Here is a 23,336-nt window from a genome sequence, read left to right as displayed (position 1 = left end):
GTCCCAGGAAGACTGCTGGTCTTGAAGAGATACAACTTTCAGAAGAAAGCCTCAGATGGGAGTGGCTCCAAGTGCCTGAGGGTGGACTGATGGGAATGCTGGCTCTGGGGATGCCTGGTGTGGCCACTGTGAGGCTAGCCCCCTCACTAGTGTCACCCTTTGCCCTCTCCTGCCTCACTGCCTGAAGCCCCCACCTCTGTCCAGGCCATTACAGCCCTGTGCCATCTCCCACTCTCTACCTTCAGCAGAGCATGAGGCAGCCGACGCTTGCTCATCGCATTTTTAACTGGCAGTGGAAAATGCTGGGGACTTTATTGGAAAAAAAAAAACACACCAATAAATAACACTGTGATAAAAACAGTTCAGAAGTCGACTGCACAGACTTTGTTATATAACTGGGAGGGTCACAGACGATTAACAGAAAAACAGAACAACCAATTGTCCAGATGAATTAAAAGCAGAAAGCAAATATAAAAGCCTCTCCCACATCAGCTACACAATAAATACGCACATGTCTGCCTGAGCTCCGTGGCTTAACTCCCCAAAGTCAGTCAGGATGCTGCCAAGACAGCTATGAGGGTACAGCTAGGTCCATTCTTAACACATTTACAAATAAATGTAAAAAGACAGTTTACACAAGAAAAATAAGGCCTTTATTGGAGTTGCAGGCTGCCCATTCCGCTGAGGTCTCTTGCTTTCACCTGCTCTGCCCCAGTCAGGAAATGAGCACCTGCCCCATGATTGGTCCTTGAAGAGTGTTGGAGGGAGGTGGCTGCAAGGCTCCTTCAGCTGTTCAGTCTGCAGGTGACAGCCACCCTGCCCCAGTAGTGCTGCTCCCAGCTCAATGTCCTGCTCAACCTCTGAAGACAATCCACCCATGTCCAGAGCAGGGCCAGGGATGTGGCCAGGGGTAAAAGCTGTTCACTGAGTCCTGACCGTCAGTCCCAAGCCTAATGGAAGCTGAGATTTTTGTCTAGAAAAAGTACGGTTACAGTCAGTCATTAAAATACGACAGAAAACGTCTGGAAATAAAGTCTGCTTCTTTCTGAATGATTGTTGCAGAGCTGGATAGAAGAGAACGCACATGGCTTTATCATGATGACTTTATAAACGTAGCAAAATCCTTTCCTCTGTCGGGTTCATCATTAAAAAATTAAACAGGAATAATTACAGTAAATGCATAATTTACAAAAGCCCTATATTTGCTCAGATTTACACACAAGCATTACAGTACATTCATTTAAAAGACTAAAATTAGGTATAAGAACATGAATTGACTCAAAAGGATATTTATAGCCTGGATATACATGAAAGAGTAAGTAACTATATAAATGAGGAAGTGTAAGTTTACATAAATATAAGAAACAGTCAATTCTAAAATATTTTCTCTATGGTATTTGTGATTTTTTTCCCACTAGTTTAAAAACTCTGTAATAAAATATCTTGGGTCCATATAGCGAGCGTCGCCAGATGGGGCTCCACGAGCTCTGCACCGTCCCTGCCACAGCGGCGTCATCTGTAGAAGTAGTGTGGGTAAACTGGAAGCAAGCACAGACACTTTCTCTTAGCACACGCTGCCCACACAGGGCCACCCCACAGCCACCTGTCACCTATGGCCAGTCCCCAGGCATATACTTTAAAACATTAATTAAAAGAAGCCCCTCAAAAAGTCCCACATCCCAGTGGGAAAGCACTCCTGAAAAATAGGGGACTCAGAAGCAAAGAGAGATGAGGGAGGCCTGGACATGGAGGAGCCCGCCCTCAGGTGTATGTTTAAACAGCAGCTCTGTAGACTGAGGGCCGTGGTATCACACCATCAGCACAGTAAGTGTCTCTCATGGGGTGCTGCACCTGAAAGAGTCACACCAGTATGGAGGACTGTTCCTACCCCTACCCCACCCACTCCATGACATCAGCCAACACCTAGAAAGTTGGCAGAGCTGGAGAGATGGCTCAACAGTTAAGAACACTGGCTGCTCCTGCAGAGAACCTGAGTTCTGTCCCAAGCACTCACATCAGGCTGCTCAAAACTGCCTGTAACTCCAGCTTTAGGGGATCTAATACTCTCTTTTGGACTCTGCTGGCATCTGAACACACACACGCACATTCTGTCTGTCTGTCTGTCTGTCTGTCTGTCTCTCTCTCTTTCACACACACACACACACACACACACACACACACACACACACACACACAAGCAAGGTTTTCACTCTCTGTGGTCACTGTCCACCACACCACCTGTGTGGTTCCAAGTGCCAAGAGCTGTATCCTTTCCATTCCCAAAAAACTGAGGTTGGCTCTCATGGCCCAAAGCTGCCAAAGCCAGGTGGACACAAAGTGGCTCGCCTGGGCTGTACTGGGGGCATCTGGGAGCAGCAGCTCTCTACTCACCAGCAGGAGGCTCTAGCAGGAGTAAGTCCTGACTGTGGCAGAGTCCAGCCTCTGTGCTCCGGACACACTACCTGTCTCCACAGCCACAGGAGGAAGCATGCAAACACAGCGTGCAGTTAGTGTTAAACATCACACAAGGGGACAACAAAGACATTCCACACCTGACACGGCTTCCTGAGTGATGGAGTACAGCCTGCTGTGGGGAAGGAGCCAGGCAAGAACACCAACAGTGGCCCAGAGGCTCCCACTGAGCGCTAACTGGCAGCTAACTCAAACAGCAACAGGCAAGCATCACAAACAGAACTTCCGATGTCCACATTTCTAAGTGACAACTATGAAAGGGGCTGCTATGTTTCTCCTGAGACTGCGCCCTAGGCCTTGCATAGGCCTTATACAAGAACTTCTAAGAATTTATAGGTGAATCCTAGCCCCAAAATGGGCTCTGAGAGGGGCTGAGGCTATACTCCTAAGGTGGAGGGATCCATGAAATAGGGGCAGAGGTGAGGAACAGGATGGCTAGGACAATGACTTCTCTTAGGAAACCAATGCCCAGAGTCAGTTTCCATCAGAAACCATAAAAGCTGCTAAGCTGCTAGTTGTCATTTAATAAACAGCCAACACGGCCTGAGAGAGAGGATGGCCCTGTGGACAGGGAGGGTGCTAAGTTCCCACAGTCATACTCCTGGAGGCCCTGGGACAGCTGGCTGAAGTAGAAAGAGTGCCTGCCGTGTGCACTGCATCTCAGCTTTCCTCCCTCAGCACAGCTGGCGGCCAGCAGATGTCTTCTCACATGTGAGAGTAGAGAAAGCCACCTCCACATCCTGGACTCCTACGCCTCTTTCCAGGCTGCTTTCTCTCTACGCTCCCATTCTTAGAGCACTAGTGCTTGACTGAGGAAGCGTGGTGTATACCGAGGAAAGCCTGTGTGCACCCATTCAGTCTGATCTAGGCTGGCACACCAGGCTCACACTGGCTCTTATGAAGTTGCTGTGAGCAGACAGACTGACCTTTCCCTGTAAACACAATACTGAACCATGGCCAAAGCAGCCAGAGCTTTCTATCTGATGTGCTTTCCAGAAGTCCGGCCCAGGGAAGCTTTGCCCACATGCCTGCCTCTGGTTTGTGCAGTGACAGCAAGAATCCCAGCTAAACACGGCTAGTCCAGCATCCGCATCGGCAGGGAGGAGCTGCCTGCCTGCCAGGAGCACATGGCACAGGCAGAGTGCCTGCTTAAGAGCACGCCTACTCAAGGTCATGTGCCTTCTAGCAGCAAGGTCCTAAGAAGTCCTTCATCTGACTTCTGTCACCTGCCAGAAGGTTGGGGTCCACTCTGAAAGCTGTGCCCCCACCTCTGGCTGGAGCCTACCTGGTTCCAGCCTATCTTCCCTGCCCTATTAACAGGGACTAACAAATAGTGGAAAGAGGCCAGTTTTCTTGGCCAGGTGTTGTAGCTTATGCCTGTAACTCCAGCACTCATAAAGCTGAAGCAGGAGGCTCACTGTGCATTTGAAGAGAAGCTATTACACTAAGATCCCATCTTAGCAGCAGGCTCTGTGATCAGGGCTTTGGCACTGTGATAGAGAGCAAGCTCACCTGTGCTGCTCACCTGTCATGTCTGATCTCACACCATGGGCTCTACCCAGTCCCAAGAACAGACAGTACTAAGCCTTGTGGAAAACAGGTTAAGAGTCAATCAAATGAGGATTTTCTTAGTTTCTGTTACTTTGGTTAATCTTAACAAACCAATGTTAGAGTTAGCTGAATAACAGATACGCCTGAGCATGCGGCTGCACTCCAACACCCCAGGGGCAGTCAGTGCCCAAACTCCCCACACATAGTGGTTACAGGGCCCACTACATACCGTCCATCTGAACCTTCTTTGGCTGCATAGAGGGAGATGACATAGAGGAGGTGACTCGGAAGTTGGCAGGCAACGTCTCTGCAGAGCCAGAGGCCAGGCCACGGATGTCCTTTGGTCTGAACTTCTTCCTCCATGAAGGTGCTCTCCTGAAGCTTTTGTCATCATCCTGGCAAACCAAGGAGACAAGTGTCAATTAAAGTAGAAGCAGAGGCCAGGTGTGGAGGTGCATGCCTTTAATCCCAGCACTCAGGAGGCAGAGGCAGGCGGATCACTGTGAGTTTGAGGCCAGCCTGGTCTACAAAGTGAGTCTAGGACAGCCAAGGCTACACAGAGAAACCCTGTCTCAAAAAACCAAAAAGTAGAAGCGGCACCCAGCCTGGCCTGTGTTCTTCAGGTGCTCTGACCTGTGTCGTTACCCTCCGCTGTGACAGCACAGCTGCCTGCCTAGTCCTCATCTGCAGCAGTGACGGGCTGCGGAGACACTCCTCTGACCACAGCTAGAGAGCTGAGGCCAGTCCTGGGCTGCAGCCCTTCTCACAGACTCACCTGTCACAGAGAAACCCACCTCGCAGACTGGGACACAGCAAGACAGACCTGTATCTTCAAAGGTAGCTTCTGCTCTTTTTGTCAAACTAGAGTATTTTTCTTTTCTTTCTTTCTTTTTTTTTTTTTTCTGTTTTCTTTTTTCCTTTTTGGTTTTTGAGACAGGGTTTCTCTTTGTAGCCTTGGCTGTCCTAGACTCACTTTGTAGACCAGGCTAGCCTCAAACTCACAGCGATCCATCTGCTTCTGCCTCCCAAGTGCTAGGATTAAAGGCGTGTACTACCACACCCGGCCAAACTAGAGTATTTTTCAAGGTCCAATGATAACCCTTACATGTGATGTCACAGGTTTCGAGAGGGAAGAAATACCAGTTTTGAACAAACATATTTCTCATACACATCTCTCCCCAAGGCATAGAGGCTCTGGGTTGGGGCAGAATGACCAGTTCTTTCCAGAATATAAGATATAGATGCTGCTTCTGGGCTTCATCCAGTTTTATAACTTGACAAACCACTTGTGGGACATCAAAAACCAATAGTAATCTAAGAATGCTAGGGTGCTTGTGACCCCAGAACTTGGAAGGCTAAGGCAGGATGCTGCAAGTTCAAGGCCAGCCTTGAACTTTCTCAAGACAAAAAGTAGTAAGATCAAAACAAAAACAAACAAAAAACCCTAAATAGCAATTCCTTTTTTGTTGTTGTTGTTTTGCTTTTTTGTTTTTTTGGAGACAGGGTTTCTCTGGGTAGCCTTTGCTGTCCTGGACTTGCTTTGTAGACCAGGCTGGCCTCGAACTCACAGAGATCTGCCTGTCTCTGCCTCCCCAGTGCTGAGATTAAAGGCGTGCACCACCACGCCCAGGTACTAACTCATTCTTTGGGATGTAAATGGCACAATTCCAGCATTCGGGAGGCAGAGGCAGGTGGAACGATGAGTTCCAGGCCAGTCAGGGCTACACAAAGAAACCCCATTTTGAAAAGCAAACAAAAAGAAAATCAAAGTATTATTTTCTGGGCTGGGCATGCCCAGTGGTAGACTGTGTTATTGCACTTAGCTCTCTCAGCATCAGCATCTGTGTAGGTGTGTACACACACACACACACACACACACACACACACACACACACACACAATTGAATGTATGTTCATAATCCTTAAGTAGCATTTCCACATGTTTCTAAATATGATGAAACAGGGCCTATTCAATACACATGAAAACACACCTGTGGGCTGGGCTGGGGTTTGGTGATTGATTTCCAGCCATAACACCAGAAAAGCAAGCAAACCAAACAGAGAACAAGCCAATCAGAGTGAGCACTCACCTCATCAAACCTCCGATCAGTCCCCGAGACCAAAAGGTTGTTGAACTCTCTTTCCAAGACAGCTCGCGCCTGAAATAGTGAAAAAGGCACCAAAGTTTTCATCAATTACTAAGAAGGATGCTGGCATATCCCACTGCCAGGGACATCCTGACCCATGATGGCATCCATAAGTCACATCTAGTCTGTAGGTGGACCTGAGGAGAGAGAAGCCATAGAAAGCACTATGCAGGTGGCTGAGAGTATGAGCTGAAGCTGGTGTTCTGTAGAGGAATGGAAAGTCCACACTGAAGCAATGAGAACTAAATAAAGCAATTACCACAGAAGACAAATTAATAAAATTTCCATGTGGCATGCAGGTGAGAGTGTAAAAGCAAGTCTCTGTTGATCTGGACATTCCCCTACTATGCAGCTATAAAAAGTCAGTTCACTATCTATCCCAGGCTAAGCTTTCCCTGAACTCTGCAATCAGGACTTCCGGAACACTGGCAGCATACAGGCCCAATAGTCTGGGGTTACCTGTGTATTCTGCGTTGGAATTTGTAACAACAGTGCCAGTGCGCTGAAATCAAAAGTCTCGTCCAAGGCCAGAAGTGCGCCGTGAACACCACTCTCTATTAGATTGTTGGCATACTCTTTAAGGCCGATTGAAAGAATCCAGCGAATCACCCGGTCATTGCTCCAAACAAGCACATCTGTAAGACAACAAACAAGTGCATGGCAGCCCCAGAGACATTCTGCTCACAACACCCTGCAGCAGCGCAGGCAAAAGGTGCTGGTAAAAATCCTACCTTGTGCCCCTGATACAGACCCAAGCCCCCAGGTGCCAGCTTCACAGGTTCCAGTGCCCTAACCTAGGAATCCTGACTATCCACTCTAAGAACCCATAGGAACTGATCCAGGGAACCTAGGGGTAAAGACAGACAGAGTTCACTGCACTTCTGTGAACAGAATGAGACAACAGCCTACAAACCCAAGGACCAAAGCAGATTCTTCCTGTCACAGACAGAGCCACCTCCATAGACCAGACACTTGCTCAGCCTGCATGTTCCAGGCAGCTACCCAGGGAACACAGTTTGCCAGGATGCTGGGCACGTGACTTCCCTCCTCCACAAGGAATGTGCAATGACCTCGGCAGCCAGGGCAGGTGAGAAGGCTCCCAGCTACCCAGCCCATGGCCCTTAGTCCTCTAGGGTGTGTTCTGTATAGCCAACCTATCTTGCATTCAAACTTTTGCTCAGGTTAAACTTTTTTTTAAAAATTTACTTCATGATGTGTCTTAGTTAGGGACACTATTGCTATGATGCCCATGACTTGGGGAAGAAACGATTTATTTCATTCACGGGTCCATTTAACAGTTCATTAGCAAAAGCAGTGAGGGCAGCAACTCATGCAGGACAGGAACCTGGAGGCAGAAGCTGATGCAGAGGCCATGGAGGAGTGCTGCTTAGTAGCTTGCTCCCATGCCTTGCTGAGCCTGCTTTCTTATAGAAATGTGCTGGGCCCTCCCACATCAATCCTAACTAAAAAAATGCCCTATAGGTTTGCCTACAGCTGGATCGTAGGGCACACTTTCTCAACTGAGGCTCCCTCCTTTCCAATGACTCTAGATCATGTCAAGTTAAAATAAAACTAACTAGTACATGATGCAGCTATCTTCAATGTTTTTCTCACTTTATTTTCATAAGACAGGGTCTCACTTTGGAGCCTCAGTTGACCTTGAACTAACACGGTCCTTCTGTCTTGGTTTCTTGAGTGCCGGGGGTAATGCACATATGACACCATGGCCAGTACTCATAGAAAAACTGAAAGACATTCACCAGAACAGAGGCTCTGGAGGCCCCACCTGTGACAGGTACAGTACTCCATTAGCACTAATGGAGATCTAAAAATATGCCTAGTCACTTCCAAAGACAGTACCTGTTAAGTATAGAAGGACAGAGGGCCACAGAGATTCGACATTCTACCCCAAAGTGCTGTTCTAGGAAAAGAGGCTGTGAATCCCTAGCAGCTTCACTGAGCAAACTACCCTTCAAATGTGCAATCTTGGGTAGTTTGTTTCTAACACGCCAGAGCACAAGCACAGGCCCCTCTAACATGCGGCACACTAGGACAAGGCTCTACACTGAGCTACCACACTACACACTCACATGTGCACTCCCACACATGCCCACAAGCACCAGGCCCTCTCACACACATCTTCACCTCAAGTTTTTTGCTTTTGTTTATTGATTTTTTTTTTTTGAGACAGGGTTTCTCTGTCCTGGAACCCACCCTGTAGATTAGAGATCCCCTGCCTCTGCCTCCTGAGTGCTGATTAAAGACGTGCACCACCACTGCCCCGCCATCTCTATAGGTTTTTTTGTAACTTTTTGTTTTTCTTATTAAAAACAGCATTTATGAGATGAGCAGTGAAGAAACTAAGCAGCAGAGATGAACAACACCTAGTGTCCACTAAGCTCAATACCTCGGCTAAATCATCAATGCCTTCCTGACTTCCAAAGCTTTCTCTTTGAGCAAGCAGCTGTCTCCATCACTAGGGCTGCAGCAGGAAGAAGCCACCTTACAGGCTGTTCTTTCAGGACTGTTCTGTACGCACCCCTTCCCTCACCCATGCTGCTATCTTCCAAGGGCTGACTGAGGGCGGTCTTGGGGCCTCCTGCCTCTCCTGTGAGATCAAGACCCTTGACTATCCCATAACCCTGCATTTCCTATTTATCCCAGGGACTATGCAGCAGACTCAGCTCTATTCTGCATTTCTAAATGTCACCACAGGATGCGCATAACCAAAGGATAACACTAATGTCACAGGAAAGCTCTAGCACCACAGACTGCATTCAGGCAAGCTTTAATCATTCCTCCTCATCCTCCTGTTAGGCCAGTGCCTCCACCCAAAGCCTTCCAGGATTCCTCCTGGTGCTGCTGGCAGACGCTCCACTCCACTGAGGCTGGAGCAGCACTAGCAGCAGAAGCCAGACCACTCACTGCCTAGGCAGGTCACTCACCTCTTGTCTCATTCTGACTCTCTTCTCTTTTTCTTTCCAGTTCTTTTCGGTCATAATTCAACCTTCTCAGGCACATGATTCCACACTGGAAACTGTTTCTGTTTACAGAGACACACACAAAAAAGAGGTTATGTGGAGCTGGCAACGGGGCAGGCCTCAGGGCAGAGAGAAGGCATGGTAAGTGACCACTAGCCTGTGGAAGCTGTCCACCATCTTCAGCTGCCCTCGCAGGTCTTTCTTGGTGAGGTGATCCAGCATCCGGGCGTCTACAAGGCACTCCATGAAGTAGCTGCGGTACTGCGGCAGGCCCAGGCTGGGCAGCCACTCGTTGCCGATCCACTCGTGGTTCATGTCCCCATATGCTAGCGTCTGCTTTTAATAAGTAGGGGACACCGTTAGTTATGGGCTTTGAATCTTCATTTTATGTAGACTAAACTAACGACACTGGGTGTCATTAGTAACTCCTGGGTGCCCATCCCCACTGAAAGTTAGTTAGACTTCATACAAAAGGAGTCATAAAAAGTCTAGGACTCACTGCTTACTTAACCTATCTAAGGAGCCACAAGGAAACCACAGCCAATTGCAGAGGCCCTTCTGAATCAGCTGTTAATGTAGCAACTAAGAATGGCCACGACTCATGAACAAGTTTGAAGATGAGTTCAGCTTGACTCATTAAAATTTCCCTGGCTGGTTTTGACTTTTTCTCCTAATTAAATTTTTATTTTAAAAAATCAGCAAAAGTTGATTAGAAAAAAATGTTAAGAGACAAACCAATAGCTAACAGGATTCAATGAAGAAAAAGACAAATATACAATTATAAACAAGACATAAACATTCTTTAGAAAGAGGGTACTACCATAAAGAGGCAAAGCCTCACACTCCATCCCACTAGGCCACGTGGTCCTAGAGAGCTGCCATCCTGAAGAATGGCACATCACTGTCAAGTTCCTGGCCTAAACTAATCCTCCTGCCTAGCCATCCAAGTAGTGGGCAACAGATGCACAGCTCCATAACCTGCTTCAGAATACGCAGAGACTAAACTCGGCCTCATGTACAGCTCCACGATGAAGCAACAGCGCAGTTCTCAATATGCTAAATCTCAGTATTTTCTGCTTCAGAAGAAACTGAATCAGATTCTGTAATTGCAGTACTTACAAAGCTGAGGCACAAGGACTGCTACAAGCTGGAGGTCAGCCTGGGATACAGGGCAATTCCCAGACAGGCAGAGGGAAGGGAAGAAAGAGGAAATCAACAGTTAGCCCACTGTGGGGTTGCAGACCCACAGTTCCACAGGCCAAGATGGGATAGTTTAAAGTAGAGGCTAGCCTGGGCAATACAGCAAAGACTTTGTGTCAAAGGAATAAACAATAGTGGCTAAAACATTCAAATACCCTCCAAATATTTGTACATTAACATACTTCCAAAATAACAGAGCAAGGGTCTATAATACCAGCAAGTCAAACAACAACATACTAAAATAAGACCTGATATCAAGAGGCTTACCGTCATGGGATCAACATTTGGGAAAAAGAACAAAGGTTTTTTGCATATCAAGAAAGTGAAAAAGCATAATACTACAAAGGACACAGAAACACCATGTGAAAGGCTCCCCCTTTACTGTGGAACATTCAGCATTTCTGGATTGGAGTAAACTGGCCGCCACATAGCACAGAGCACCGGAGAAAGGGAAGGACTGAATGCATGTCAACAAGCAAATGCAGCCGTGACCGCACTAACTACCAGCAATGGGCCACCAGTACAAGACAAGAAGATACAGCAAGCCTGTGAGCAGGAAAAGAGTCAGTCAGCCCTTTCATTCACAGAAGACAGGACCAACCGAGAACAGGAAGCTGCAACAGCCCCCAGGGCCATGACACAGGTTGTGCTGGGCAGCAAGAACAGGGGTCCATTCCTACAGACTAACAACCAACTGGAAACCTGTCATTTCTAATGACCTGAAACATCATAAAAATGCAAAGCTGACTAGATAGGTCTGTCCTGTGGAAATAACACACTGCAGGTAGAGACAACAGGTGACTCGATGCTGGGAGATGAAGACAGCCTCCCTCTACCCGGTCACCTGCTCCAGCCAAGACAGAAACAATGGGTCAGACCCAACAAAGACACTGAAGCTCTATTATAAGAACCATCCCATTACTGTCCCTAAGCACTCTGGGTCATCACGAGATCTCACTGTCCATCAACACAGGACCCTCAGCTATTTTCTGGCCTGGTTCTGCCATCTTTGAAGGGCAGAATGAGAAAGAACCAATAAAGAAAGGGCCAAATGAGGCAGCACTGCCCCATCTCTGAGTGTTTCCCATGCATGCCAATCACTTCTTTGTGGTGGCACCTATGGTGAGGGCTCAGTCCAGGGAGCCCTCCTCTTCTCCCAGGATGCTGAAGCAACCTAGGGAAGGGAGCACACAGAGACAGATGGCCTTGGGGAGAGAACTCTGCACAGTGCCGACACAACCCAGACTCAGCAAAACTTGGGCCGCAAAGGAGGAGGATCATGGCCATGCTTGCTGGTGGTTCTGCAGTGTCCGAGGATCACTAGCCTGTGGGAGGGCAGGCTGACTCCTCTGCCCTGACAGCTTGGATGGAAAGAGGATTGTGAGGGAGCACTACAAGCCCCTTCTTTCGCATTCCACTGCCAAGTGTGCTACTCTCACTTCACAGGCTGATACAGGCAGCTGCTTTCACAAAGAACTAGAATCCTCTGCCTGGAGATGGGAAGGAAGTGCACTGCAATCATCAGAAATCACCCAGCTGACTGCAGCAAGACTGGACCAAAGCCCATGCTCTTTTTTCTGCATCACTGGCAACACCTTGACATACAAGGAGGTGGCTGCCTTGTGGCTAGGAATACTAAGGATACTACTCGTCCAAGTCCACAGTTCAGCATCATTCACCTGAGCTGCCCCAATGCAGACATGGCAAAGAACCCAGAAGAGCTCTTTGGGTGCTGAAGAGCTGGGGAGCTGAGGATGCAAACACAGTGGGAGAGCGTGAGGGTTAAAGCACTTGCCACCAAGCTGAAAACAGTTCATCCCTGGAGCCCACATGGATCAAGAGAAGTGATGCCCCCAAGTTGTTCTCTGACCTCACCATGGCATATATACATAGACACATAGACAAACACAGATAAATAAATATAGTGAAAACTTAAGCAAGAAAACACAAACCCTCATGAGACAGGAAGAAGTCTTACCTTTGAGAATTCCCCTAGTGAGGTCTTTAAATCTATGCAGCATTAGGACAGCACTCAGCCAAACACTAACACAGAGGCACAGGAAAAGGCATCATGTCTTTCAGGTTTGTAAATTATTTCACCAGGAAATCTTGAAACTAAAGTCACTCCAGCAGCAGGGAATTACGTGCACACTCTTAAGAAGTGTGGACTCCTGTACGAGGGACCCCACATTAACAGAAGCCTACGCTCACGAAGAGCCACTGCCAGGGCTCCTGTCAGAGTGTTCAAAGTTGTCCATGAGACGCTGCCAAGCCTGCCATGGGCGTGTCTAGGGCTTTCAAATCATTAACCTCACAGAGCAGACTGGGATGCTAAGAACCCCCAGAAAGACAAGTCACACACTTCCCCACCCCAGATACTTTCTGTTGCCACACAGTGAAGGTAGGTAGAGAAAAGCGCCAACCTGAGCCCAGCTTCCCTCCTCGTCTTCCTGATGTTACGTGGTTAGGGATGCAAAAGAACAAACCGTTAGTGTTTGTAAGCTATGGTAAGGCAAGCGAGCACACAGGGACAGCTGGATATATGAGCATGCTGGGGTTGCAGCAGCATGCAGTCTGTACAGCACCAGCAGCCTGGGGTTTTCATGCAAGAAACACATCCTTTCCATGCCAGCATATCAGTAAGAGGGAAAAGCTGGGTCCCACTATCACAGTGGGATACTAAACTGAGCTCTCTCCCCAGGATGAATCAATTTTATCTAAATGAGCACGTCTGCAATTATAAGATCCTGGGGGGAAAAAGCTAAAACAAAAACTCTAGTTTGTACACTTAGTTGATAACCTAAGGGGACATGTCTCTGAAACAACTGCATATTAAAACTTCATTCCCAACAGAAAGGCCAAAGCCCAAGCTGGTCTGACACAGCACGTGCCCTATGAGTGCAGGCTGCAGTGACTAACCGTTTGTGGCGTGGCTGTGAGCGTTTCCATCTCTTCATGTGTCAACCAGACATTTCCTGTAGTCTAAGGTACCCAGTGCACCAGCCACATCCCAGGGCCAGGGAAGCATGACAAAGAGGAGAGGGCACACACATAAGCTTCAGGCACAGGAGCCTGATGCAAAGGCCACTCTTCACAGAAAATGACAAAAAGCCACAGCAGCCCGGCCCTCCTGCCAGCAGCTATACACCCTGCCAGCCACTGGTCAACAGAGAAGAGCTCACAGCTTCCAGGGCTGGCTGCTATGTCCACCCCAGAGGAACTTAAATAATGAAAAGAAAGTCCATTTTAGATTTCTAGAAATGCTGGTTCTCTCAGAACTCCACACTCACTATCTTCCAACAGTCTCACTGGCTCAGTGGCAGAGCTGCCTATCAGCGGCAAGGCCCTGGGTTTGATCCCCAGCACATCCAAAAGAACCCCCTCCCACAAGCAGCCTCACTTTAACAGCAGGTACACCAGGTGACCAACCCAGACAGGCCAAAATTGACCACACTGTGTCCCCACTGTATCCCTGCCACAGCCAGACAGGAGACCAAAATCCACATGCTTGATGCTATATGCTCAAGAGAGGAATCTATGCCTGTGCCAGACAGTGTGGAGGGGACACTTCCAAGCTGAGATGGTGGGAGCTCCCCACAAGAGCACAGCTGAGGAAGACTTTGGAGGGGCCATGATGAACACGCCTTTCTGACATGAAACTACTGTGGAACAGAAAGGAATGTGGTGACAAACACCATCCTCTGGATAAGAGCTCTGAGCCATAGCCAAAGACAGAGGCTCAGGGTTCCTCCCACAGAGAACAGAAAAACCTGAACACTTTAAAGTAAGTTTGAGCCCTGGGTCAGGCCTTAGGCTGTTGTAGAAAGGCATATCTCAACAGCACTCCAGCAGTTTCTCCAGAGTCACTCAAGCTAAGTATGGCCATCTCTGGCCTTCCCCCTTTGGTTTTTACAGAGGGGGAAAAATACTGTGCAGTGAGAAGAAAGAGAGACTTCTCTAGTGACCAGGATGCTAGGTAGCAGCAGCTATTCCTCCCTAGTGCTGCCATCTGCATTCAACAGGTGCCTCCAAGGTGCTCTGGAGAGCTAGTACTTCTCAGAAAATGCAAGTAGCTCACTCCTCACATGCTGCCACCATGCCCATGCCAGGGTGGAGCTCACAGACTGAGGCAGAAAGGGGCTGGACACCAAAGAAAATGTTTTTCCCGAAACAGGGTTTCTCTGTGTGTAGCTAGCCTTGGCTGTTGAATTCACAGCGATCCGCCTGTTTCTGCCTCCTGAGTGCTGGGAATAAAGGTGTGCCCCACCAATGAATTATAAGTCAGCAGCATAGCTAGCTCCTCTCCCATGTTCTACTTCCCAGGACACTGTGCCACAACATATGGCAGGGAGGGAGCGCCCTTCTGTCCATACCCTACACAGAGGCAGTGCTGTCGATGAAGAGGCCACAACCCCACCTCTGTGACAGATCAGCCATAGGCCCAAGCCAGCAGCCACCAACTGGATCCCTACAGCTGCACTGTGAAGAAGTCACAGGCATTGGACTGTGTGACCTGCTCAGCAAGTCGCTCACTCCTGTGTGAATGCAAACACCAACGCTGCGTGGTCAGAGGTCATCAGACACAGAAGACAAAAGGCAGGAAGCGTGTAGTATAGGAACAATACAGAGTGTACACTTATAAATTCCTGCCCAGAAGCCCTCAGGACAATCAGTACAATAGTCACATGTGAGGTTCGTGAAGAGTCAATTTCTACCTTTAAACCTTCTTCCTCCTGAGGTTTTTGTAGACCAGCTTTCATTTTTAACTTGAGTGGGATCTCAGTATGTTACACCAGTTGGACTCAAAGCTCTGATCCTCAGACTGCCATGTAGCTGAGATCACAGTGGGCCTCATGTTCAACTTCAGCAAAGTTTTCATGAAAACCTTTGTTTGATGCTGGGGATAAACCCGGGACCTTTCCCATGCTTGGCAAGTGCTCTGCACAGAGCTATACCATAGCCCCAAATGCTTGCTATTCCTGGGTCATTCAATTCACCTAAGCAATAGTTCTAAGGCATCTGCAGCCATGTTTCCAATGAGACCTGCTGAGGGTTTCAAAGACCCAAGAAAGCAGTCTAAGTGGTTTGTAGCTTTCCAGGAGGCAGTCCTTCCTCCCAGAGCATAAGAGCATGTGACTGGGACTTACCGTCCTGGATGTGGGTGGGGCAGAAGGGCTAGTCAGTGACATTATCTCCTGGATAGCCAGTCGAAGCTTCAGCCTGTGCAGAGGGTTGCTGATGCCTATCTCCCGCTGGATCTCAGTGTCTGACAGGGCTGACATGATGGCACCACTCTTGACGTTCGCGCGACAAGCAGCCACATACCAGGCAGGCATCCCAACCCAGAGCTAGACACAGGAAACAAGAAGGCCAGAACATCAGGCAGGTGTGAGAGGCCATGGGTGAGTTCCTATAGTGTGGCACGTAAAGAGGACTCACCTCCAGCCACACCACCACTGTGGGCCCATCCCACTGTGCGAAAGGCAAGCCTTGCCTGCGGGCCTCCTCCAGCAGCTCATGCCTATGAGGGAGACACATTTGAAAGAAGCAGGTAAGTAGGCATCTTTGGCAGGTTTCCAAAGCACAACAGTTGCTTACCATTTTCCTTCGTTTCAAGCTGCTGGCACCATTCATAGTGCACTAGCCTGTGCTCCCTACAGATCACCTGCAGGAGGAGCTGCTCACCCTGGATCCCCACACAATTCTACTTCCTCTGAAAGAAGGACCATAAGCTGGAGTGACACCCAGCAGTCCTCATTCCTAAATTCACATGGCATGAGGGTGAAACCCAGATGCCACACCCTTTTGCCCTCTCCAGAAAGAGAGCACATACAGGTTGGCAGATGGATACCCAGTGCTGAGTGTCCTTAAACATACAACAAGAATGGTACAAAAGAAATCAAAGGTAGTGGCCCGCACCATTAATCCCAGCACTCCGGAGGCAGAGGTGGGCAGATCTCTGTGAGTTTGAAGCCAGCCTGATCTACATAATGAGTTCTAAGACAGCCAGAGCTACCTAGTGAGACTCCATCTCGAATGGTCAATGTCCTGGGGAAACAGCACAGGGGGTAAATTGCATGCCAGAACACACCAGGTGTGGGTTCTCACCCTACACAGGTTCTTTCTTACAAATTACAGTTCTCCTTGTGTGCACATGTAGTGGCCAGAGATTCCAGGATCTTTTCTTTCTAAATACAAATACTGCATATGAGATCCAGCTCTGCAAAACCAAAAGCAATCCCCCAAATCCTGGCTCCATAATAACTGCCAACAGCGGGGCTTTCCCTCAAGTCACAATGTCACAAATAGCTTGAGAGCCTGCATTCTTCAGTCACCCTTGGCTCCTATGGTCAATGGGTGCTTTCTGTTCCTGTCTTCTGCTTAGGGGCAGATCCCCTGGGCAATAGCACTGTTTGGTGTCTCAGGCAGAGTCAAAATCACACTTCTGATCTGAGGGATAGGGTTACTCATAAAACTAGAAGAGACAGACATGTGTGCTCATGTGAGGCTGAGGTAGAAAGGGTCTGTGGGATGGACACAGCCCTGGCTACAAGGAGGGAGACAGTATGTTGGGAGCACCAAGTGGTGACTGGGAGATTTTCTGCTTCCTCCAGACAAACTCTCCTCAATGATAGCTGCTATCATTTATCAAAATAGGCAGAGAAGCCATAAGCAGCAGCAGTCACTCCTGGCAAACCAACCCCAAATAAAGATGGAAACTCTGAGGGCACAGGGCAGTGCCCATCCTGGGTTTCTAAGCTAAGTTAACAATGAATGGACTAGGTCCTCCTTAGTTGGGCAGTTTGCTAGGACCTCTATTATCCAGGAGTATCAGATCTAAGCAGAGAAGAGGTAGCTAGCTAAGCAAGCACAATGCAGCCTCAGTGGCTGCACCCTTGGGGTGCCCTGAACTCCCTCTAGCACTGGAAACAGCCTTTGCTGGTTCTCAGAGTCCTGCAGCAGCAGGAACAGTGTAGAGGCAGTAGGGCATGAATTAGGAACCAGACTACATTGAGGACAATCAGTTATAAAAAGCAGGACCTGGAAAGGGGACTAACATTGGCTTCTCTGTCTCCTTTAGCCTTCCCTACTGGGCAGCCAAAACACATAAGCCATGATAAGGCTCTGATTTCTTGACAGGGACACAGCTCTCACCAATCATGTGACATAGGACATAGCATCCATAACTATAGACACCAAAGGCTAGCTGACTCAACCTGAGATCTTATGGCAGCAGCACTACCTCCCTCCTTCCCATTGCACCCTTGATCTTCACAATACCCTCCCAACTCAGCCAGTTCTCAAATACGGACCTTCTGCAGATTCACCCAACTACCAGTCCCTTTCTAGCTATAGAGTCAATTAGTCTTTCTGCTCCATACACCTGCCAAAGTAAATGTGGTAAGAGGGACGTGACAGTTCATACTTATAATCACAACACTTGGGAGGCCGAAGCAGGAGGATTGTCATGAGTTTGAAGCCAGCCTAAGCCACACAGCAAGCCTGTCAAAAAGTGGGGAGAGCATTTAGCCCCCACCAACATTATTTATTTTCTCCTTTTCGGTTTTTCCAGACAGGCCCTCTCTGTAGGTAACTTTGGCTATCATGGAACTTGCTCTTTATAGACCAAGCTAACCTCAAACTGAGATATCCACTTAACCTGCCTCTGCCTCCGCCCAGCCATGTTTATTTTCTTACTAGTCAATTCTCCAGGTAATAAAAACTCTTTTAGCCACTGGCCCCAAAGCTTAAAACATAGTGACCAAAGTAAATAAAATTATTTTTAAAAAACTTTTTTGGGGATATGTGTATATATAGTGTATGTGCAGGCGTGTATGTGGTGTAAATATGTGTATGTGTATATTCATGTACATGGAGCCTAGAAGTAAACCTCAGATGTCTTTCTCAGTGGTGCTCCGCCTTACTTTTTTGAGACAGGTCTCTTAGTAAACCTGAACCTCCCTGATTGGCTAGACTGACTAGTCAATGACTTCCAGGGACCCATCTGACAAGTTTTGAGAATTCTGGAATTTTGGTTTCTTTTAAAAAACACAGAAATGTAAGAATGTGCTTTCATTTTAATCCCAGGTGTGGGGCTATAGGGATATGCAGCAACTGACTATGATTTGCCTTGTGCTCTAGCAGAGGCATGGTTTTGCCTGCTGTAGATAAATTCCTGTGATTGTGTGACAAATGGAATTCTGGGAATTTTTCAGAGGGTATATAAATGCTAGAGCCCTATAGGTGAGGTTGGTGCAGTTTGTTAGTAGTCATGTGTGGGAAAGATTAAACTTTGTCACAGGTGGAAGCAGTCTTAGCAGGCTTTACCCTTGGGGCAAGCCATGAATACCTTGTGACAGACTGTTTGGAACCTTTCTGGGCTTGGAATTTAGGAAGCCGACCTGGGAACCCCCTCATGGCTATTGTTTTCCTAATTGACCCTCGAAGGGAGAAGGAGACCGCCCTTTGCTTGTGATTGGGAAGGTGGGGAAAAGAAAAACAACAGGTGAAGGCGAGGAGGGCGCGCGGGGAGAGGAAGGAACTGGACCAGCTCGCTGGACAGAGACACCTAAGGACCTGTCCTGCGGAACGGATTCCAGAAGGTTTACTATTCTGTCCCTTGAACCCTTTTTTCCTTCTTGTATATGATAGTTGGGTTGTTTAATAAAGTTTAATTGTTAATAAACAGAGCCAACATCCATGCTCAAAGGAGAAACAACAAGAAAGAGTCTTGTTTCTTGTTAGATTCAGGGTGTGCTCTCTTTCTCTTCCTCTCCCTCTTTCTCATCTAGTGATGGGGGGTGTTAACTGGGTTGGGGGAGATAAGGGGTAGGAAAAAGAATCCACAAAGTAGCTAAGGCTGGATCCCCACCCCCACCCTGTCTCTACACACCCAGAGTTTACATGAGTGCTAGAGACCCAAACTCACGTCCTCACGCTTACACCACAGCACTTTACGAACTGCACTGTCTTCCCAGCCCAAGGGAATTTCTTCTAAAAGGCCTGCATAGCTGTCTGCATTTCAGGTCTAAGACCCAGGAGTGTCAGACTGTTCTGAAGCATGAGTCTGACACACTGATGACTTGGGGCCACAGGTGCTGAGGTCAGCCTCAATGTCATAACCCTGGACATGGAACCAGGGCAGCAGAGATTCTGCTATACCTTCTCTTCCTGGGCTGTGAGACATAGTAGTCGTGCAAATTTGTACTTCTTCTATCTCTGCCTCCCTAACACTGGAGCTGTGGTCATGAGCCACCACGCCCAGCTCCCAAGTGTAAAATGGCTACTCTTAACACAAACTCATTCAGCAGCAACACTGCCTCTGCAGCCAGAACTGGAGGACTGAGGGATGTGGCTCCGAAGCACAGTGCTGGCAAAGCATTCCCACAACTCTGGCTTTCATCCCAGTGGCGGAAACTAGAAGTTCTAGAAATGCAGTCATTTCTATGAGGACTAGCACGTGTATAAAGGACAAGCCTGTGATCACATGGAGCTTTTTGCTCACCTACTCCATGATACCAGCAAGTATGGCAGCTTTCCCCTCAGACCCAATTGTACTTTTCTGTATGCCGGCATTGTCCCACTGATACCTTAAACAAAGGCTAAGGGGCCTTTCTTCCATGATACCAGCTAGGAGTCCTGCGGACACCAGTGACATCACTCTGACAAAGAAAAAACAGAGGCTACCTTTTTTACCAAGACCCTCTCAGAAGCTCAGCATTTGTGGGTAAGCCTGATATCCTTAGGAGCATCCCATAGCATGGGTCTCCATGTGGCCCAGTTCCCCACGTGTGAACACACTACAGCACCACACAGAGCTGGGAATGCCCCAACCATTGTTACTGAGGAAGGGAGGAAGGCTCCTGCCCTAAACTCGCAAATAGTTCCCCAAATCATGAGGGCAGTTACCAAGCAAATTTGCCAGCCCTCGCCTGCCTGGTCCATTCAGCAGGAAGAAGTGATCCTCATGCCAGGGGCTGGCCACAGGAAACATTCCTGAGAGATGAGGTTTATGAGTCTTCAATCACACACTCACAACATACATTACACACGCTCAGTCAAATCACATGCCTGCTGCTGTTCCACATCCTATGCTCACAGTCAGAATCTCAAACAGATTGAAACATTGGGAAAATTTAGAGTATTTTCTCTATACATGGAATATAAAACGTCTAGAGGGAGAAGAATGTGGTAACATAGCTGCCAGGCCATGCACAGCCTTGCTGGTTTCATTATAATGTGTGATGTAAAACAGAACACATCAGTGGACTCTGAGAGCATAGAAGTTCCCTAGTGTAGTTCCAGGAGGCAAGAAGCTGTGCTTTAATACCAAGTTTCATACAGCCAAATGGCAACTCCCAAGGTATCATGAAACATTTTAACTAAGTTCAAAGACACTAATATTCCAAATCAAATGTGGATATTAAGAGGTTTCTGCAAATTTCCATTTGTAGAGTCCTGAGTTAGGGAGTTTCCAGCACTGATAATGGAGCCTGCTTCTTACCTGGTGCACTGACCAGTTATTAGACAACACACGAGGCAAAGCTCAGGGCTGGCAGCCCCAACAGCAAGGCCAGCACCACTCTATGTTTGGTGAACTCAGGACCCTTTGCAGAGCTACCCAGTCCATCCCAGCTCAAGGAATACTTCCTCTTCTAAGGTCAGCGCTCGCTTCTTGTCTACACCCTCTGCCTGTTTTTTTTTTTTTTTTTTTTGATGCATTGTCTCACCCTACCTGCCTGCTTCTCTCACTGGTTCTGAGTGCAGAAAGACGCACGCACGCACGTGCGCACACATCACTGCTCTGTGCCTCTGCAGTGAAAACTATTCCAAATAGTACTACTTATCTTCAACAAAATTTAGTTTACTGACTTCATCTCTTTGCAAATCCAGGAACTCACATGCTATGCGCTTGTTTCACCCTGAGCCACACCTCCTGTCTTTCAAGACTTAGTGCAGAACTGAAATTTAACAGGTTACAAATTCTTAAGTCTATGATAAAAGACGACAGTCTACCAAGAGAAAATACAGAGAGCCATTCAGGACCCAGAATAGTCACTGTGGCTGCCCTTATAGCTCAGTTGTTTAGGACTATTTGCAGGACTTAGAGCTATTTATTTGAGACTTGGTTTCAAGTGGCCTTGAACTCACTTATGTAGCAGATGACCTTGAGCTTCCTATACTCCTGCCTCTACCTCTGGGATTTGACATGTGGCACTATGTCCAATTTATATAGTGCTGGTGAGGGACCATGGCTCTGTGCATTCTAGAGTAGCACTCTACCAGCTGAGCCACATCCCAACACAGTCACCACTCTTCAAGATTTCCACCATGCAATTTAATACTCAGAAAAGCTATCCACAGTGAGCTGCTGTGACTTTCATCCGAGGAAAATAGGCACAGGGGGCTACATGACTCCTAGAGTCACAGAGTTGGCCAGGGCAGGATTCAGACTCCCAAGGTCGGTTCTGGAGCATGCCACCTCAGCAAGACACTTCCCACAGAGGCAGGAATCCAGGCAAACAAAACAGGGTTTTCTCTGTGTAGTGATTCGCCTGTGTCTGCCTCCCTGAGTACTGGGATTAAAGGCATGTGCTACCACATCCAGCTTGGAAACACCTTCTATATGTCATAAATTCCCTCCTCCAGGAAATGTGGATTTAAAAAGGTTGCAGTTACACATGTGTGTGCACCTGTTGGGGGGGAGGGTGCATGTGCACATGTTCATGTATGTGGGTACACTCTAGATACATGCAGAGGCCAAAGCTCAACGTTGGGAATCTCCCTCTATGGTTCTCCACAGTACTTTCTGAGATAGAGTCTCTCACTGAACTTGGAGCTTGCCCATTTGGCTAGGCTGGCTGGCCAGCAAGCTCCAGGGTCCTCTAATCTCCAGTCCCCTCCCCTTCAGCATGGAGTTACTTCTTCAGAAGGCTTTGTACACACACAGCTGTGCACCGATGTTGAAACCTAAACACAACTCACCCTGAAGACCGCCCAGGATGGACACACAATGAGAAGCTTACTTTTTCTGAAGTTTACGGTTTTTCTCAGCTTGTCCTCCCAGTTTGCTGAGTCCCAAGGCATCTTGAGATGAATTTTCTGTCTCTGAAACACCAGCTACAAGGAAGCAGAGGCCCCAGACTAAAGTGAATCAATGTGGCAGAATACAGTTCAGGTCTGGTCTCTAGAGGCAGAGTTAAGCTTACACACAAGAGCCATTTCTGACCAAACAGTCCAGCAAACTACTTATAACAGGACACTTGCATATTTGAACTGCTAGGCATTGCTCTTTGGGTCATATCTGTGCCACCTTTGAGGGCCCTACTCCCTAGAGAAGGTCAACCAGTATAGTGGCATGTGAGGGATGAGCAGATACAGCAGGAACCCAGGAGCACCCCATACCCTTGTTAAGATGCTTACTGTAAACCTACCAACCTTGCCCTGGTGACTCCTTGCCCAGTGGCCCAGGCCGGCCTTTTTCCTTCTTGCCAAACAAGCGGCCAATGGAGGACTTGATGCCTTTCTTCTTTGGGGCTTTGTGGAGGGAGTCCTGGCTACTATTACTGCTGCTAGGGTTGCTCACGGGACCATCCTGGGAGCCTGTGGAGCTTCAAAGGAAGAAGATGGACTTTACCAGGAGCCCATGCACAGGCTGCAGTACTTCCCTAGGTTGTTTCTGAGACAGGCTTCCACTACAGCCTAGGCTAGCCTGGAACTCATGACAACCCCGCCTCAGCCTTGAAAACACTAGACTTATAGCATGAGTCACAACACCCAACCAGAAATCCTACATTTTTAATAACTGCTCCTCAGAGTTCCTAAGATGCATCAAGTCTCTCACTGTATACTGTGCAGGAGTGACACATGCTGCCAAGGATGCTCAGAAGGAAGGATGGTTCTGAAAGCTCAGCTTCTCTAGGACTTGATACTCCTCTTAAGAGGAGTCCTGGCCTCCAAACAGCTGACAAAGGAAGCCTAGGCT

At 48.0% G+C, this 23,336-nt stretch overlaps 1 protein-coding gene across 9 annotated transcripts in view; it reads right to left on the bottom strand.

The window, feature by feature from the left end:
* Nucleotides 1–295: 295 nt before the first annotated feature.
* Nucleotides 296–23,336, bottom strand: part of PPFIA1 (PTPRF interacting protein alpha 1) — an 85,936-nt gene continuing 62,895 nt past the window's right edge. For 2 of the 9 annotated variants that reach the window (XM_084773140.1, XM_084773133.1), the window contains 13 exons: nucleotides 22,790–22,962; nucleotides 22,378–22,471; nucleotides 15,791–15,872; nucleotides 15,499–15,699; nucleotides 13,271–13,333; nucleotides 12,775–12,801; nucleotides 9,309–9,484; nucleotides 9,116–9,213; nucleotides 6,630–6,805; nucleotides 6,114–6,182; nucleotides 4,253–4,418; nucleotides 2,392–2,462; nucleotides 296–1,538 (listed from right to left, as the gene is read on the bottom strand). In XM_084773140.1, coding sequence (XP_084629266.1) covers nucleotides 2,404–2,462; nucleotides 4,253–4,418; nucleotides 6,114–6,182; nucleotides 6,630–6,805; nucleotides 9,116–9,213; nucleotides 9,309–9,484; nucleotides 12,775–12,801; nucleotides 13,271–13,333; nucleotides 15,499–15,699; nucleotides 15,791–15,872; nucleotides 22,378–22,471; nucleotides 22,790–22,962 — 1,384 coding nt within the window. In that variant the 3' untranslated portion in view covers nucleotides 296–1,538; nucleotides 2,392–2,403. Of the gene's footprint in view, nucleotides 1,539–2,391; nucleotides 2,463–4,252; nucleotides 4,419–6,113; nucleotides 6,183–6,629; nucleotides 6,806–9,115; nucleotides 9,214–9,308; nucleotides 9,488–12,774; nucleotides 12,802–13,270; nucleotides 13,334–15,498; nucleotides 15,700–15,790; nucleotides 15,873–22,377; nucleotides 22,472–22,789; nucleotides 22,963–23,336 lie in introns of all 9 variants that reach the window. The other 7 variants (XM_084773132.1, XM_084773134.1, XM_084773136.1 and 4 more) reach the window with 4 other exon arrangements.

Source organism: Acomys minous (genome assembly GCF_964271855.1).
Source record: "Acomys minous genome assembly, chromosome: 2".
NCBI lineage: Eukaryota > Metazoa > Chordata > Mammalia > Rodentia > Muridae > Acomys > Acomys minous.
This window is presented reverse-complemented; position numbering and strand designations above follow the sequence as displayed.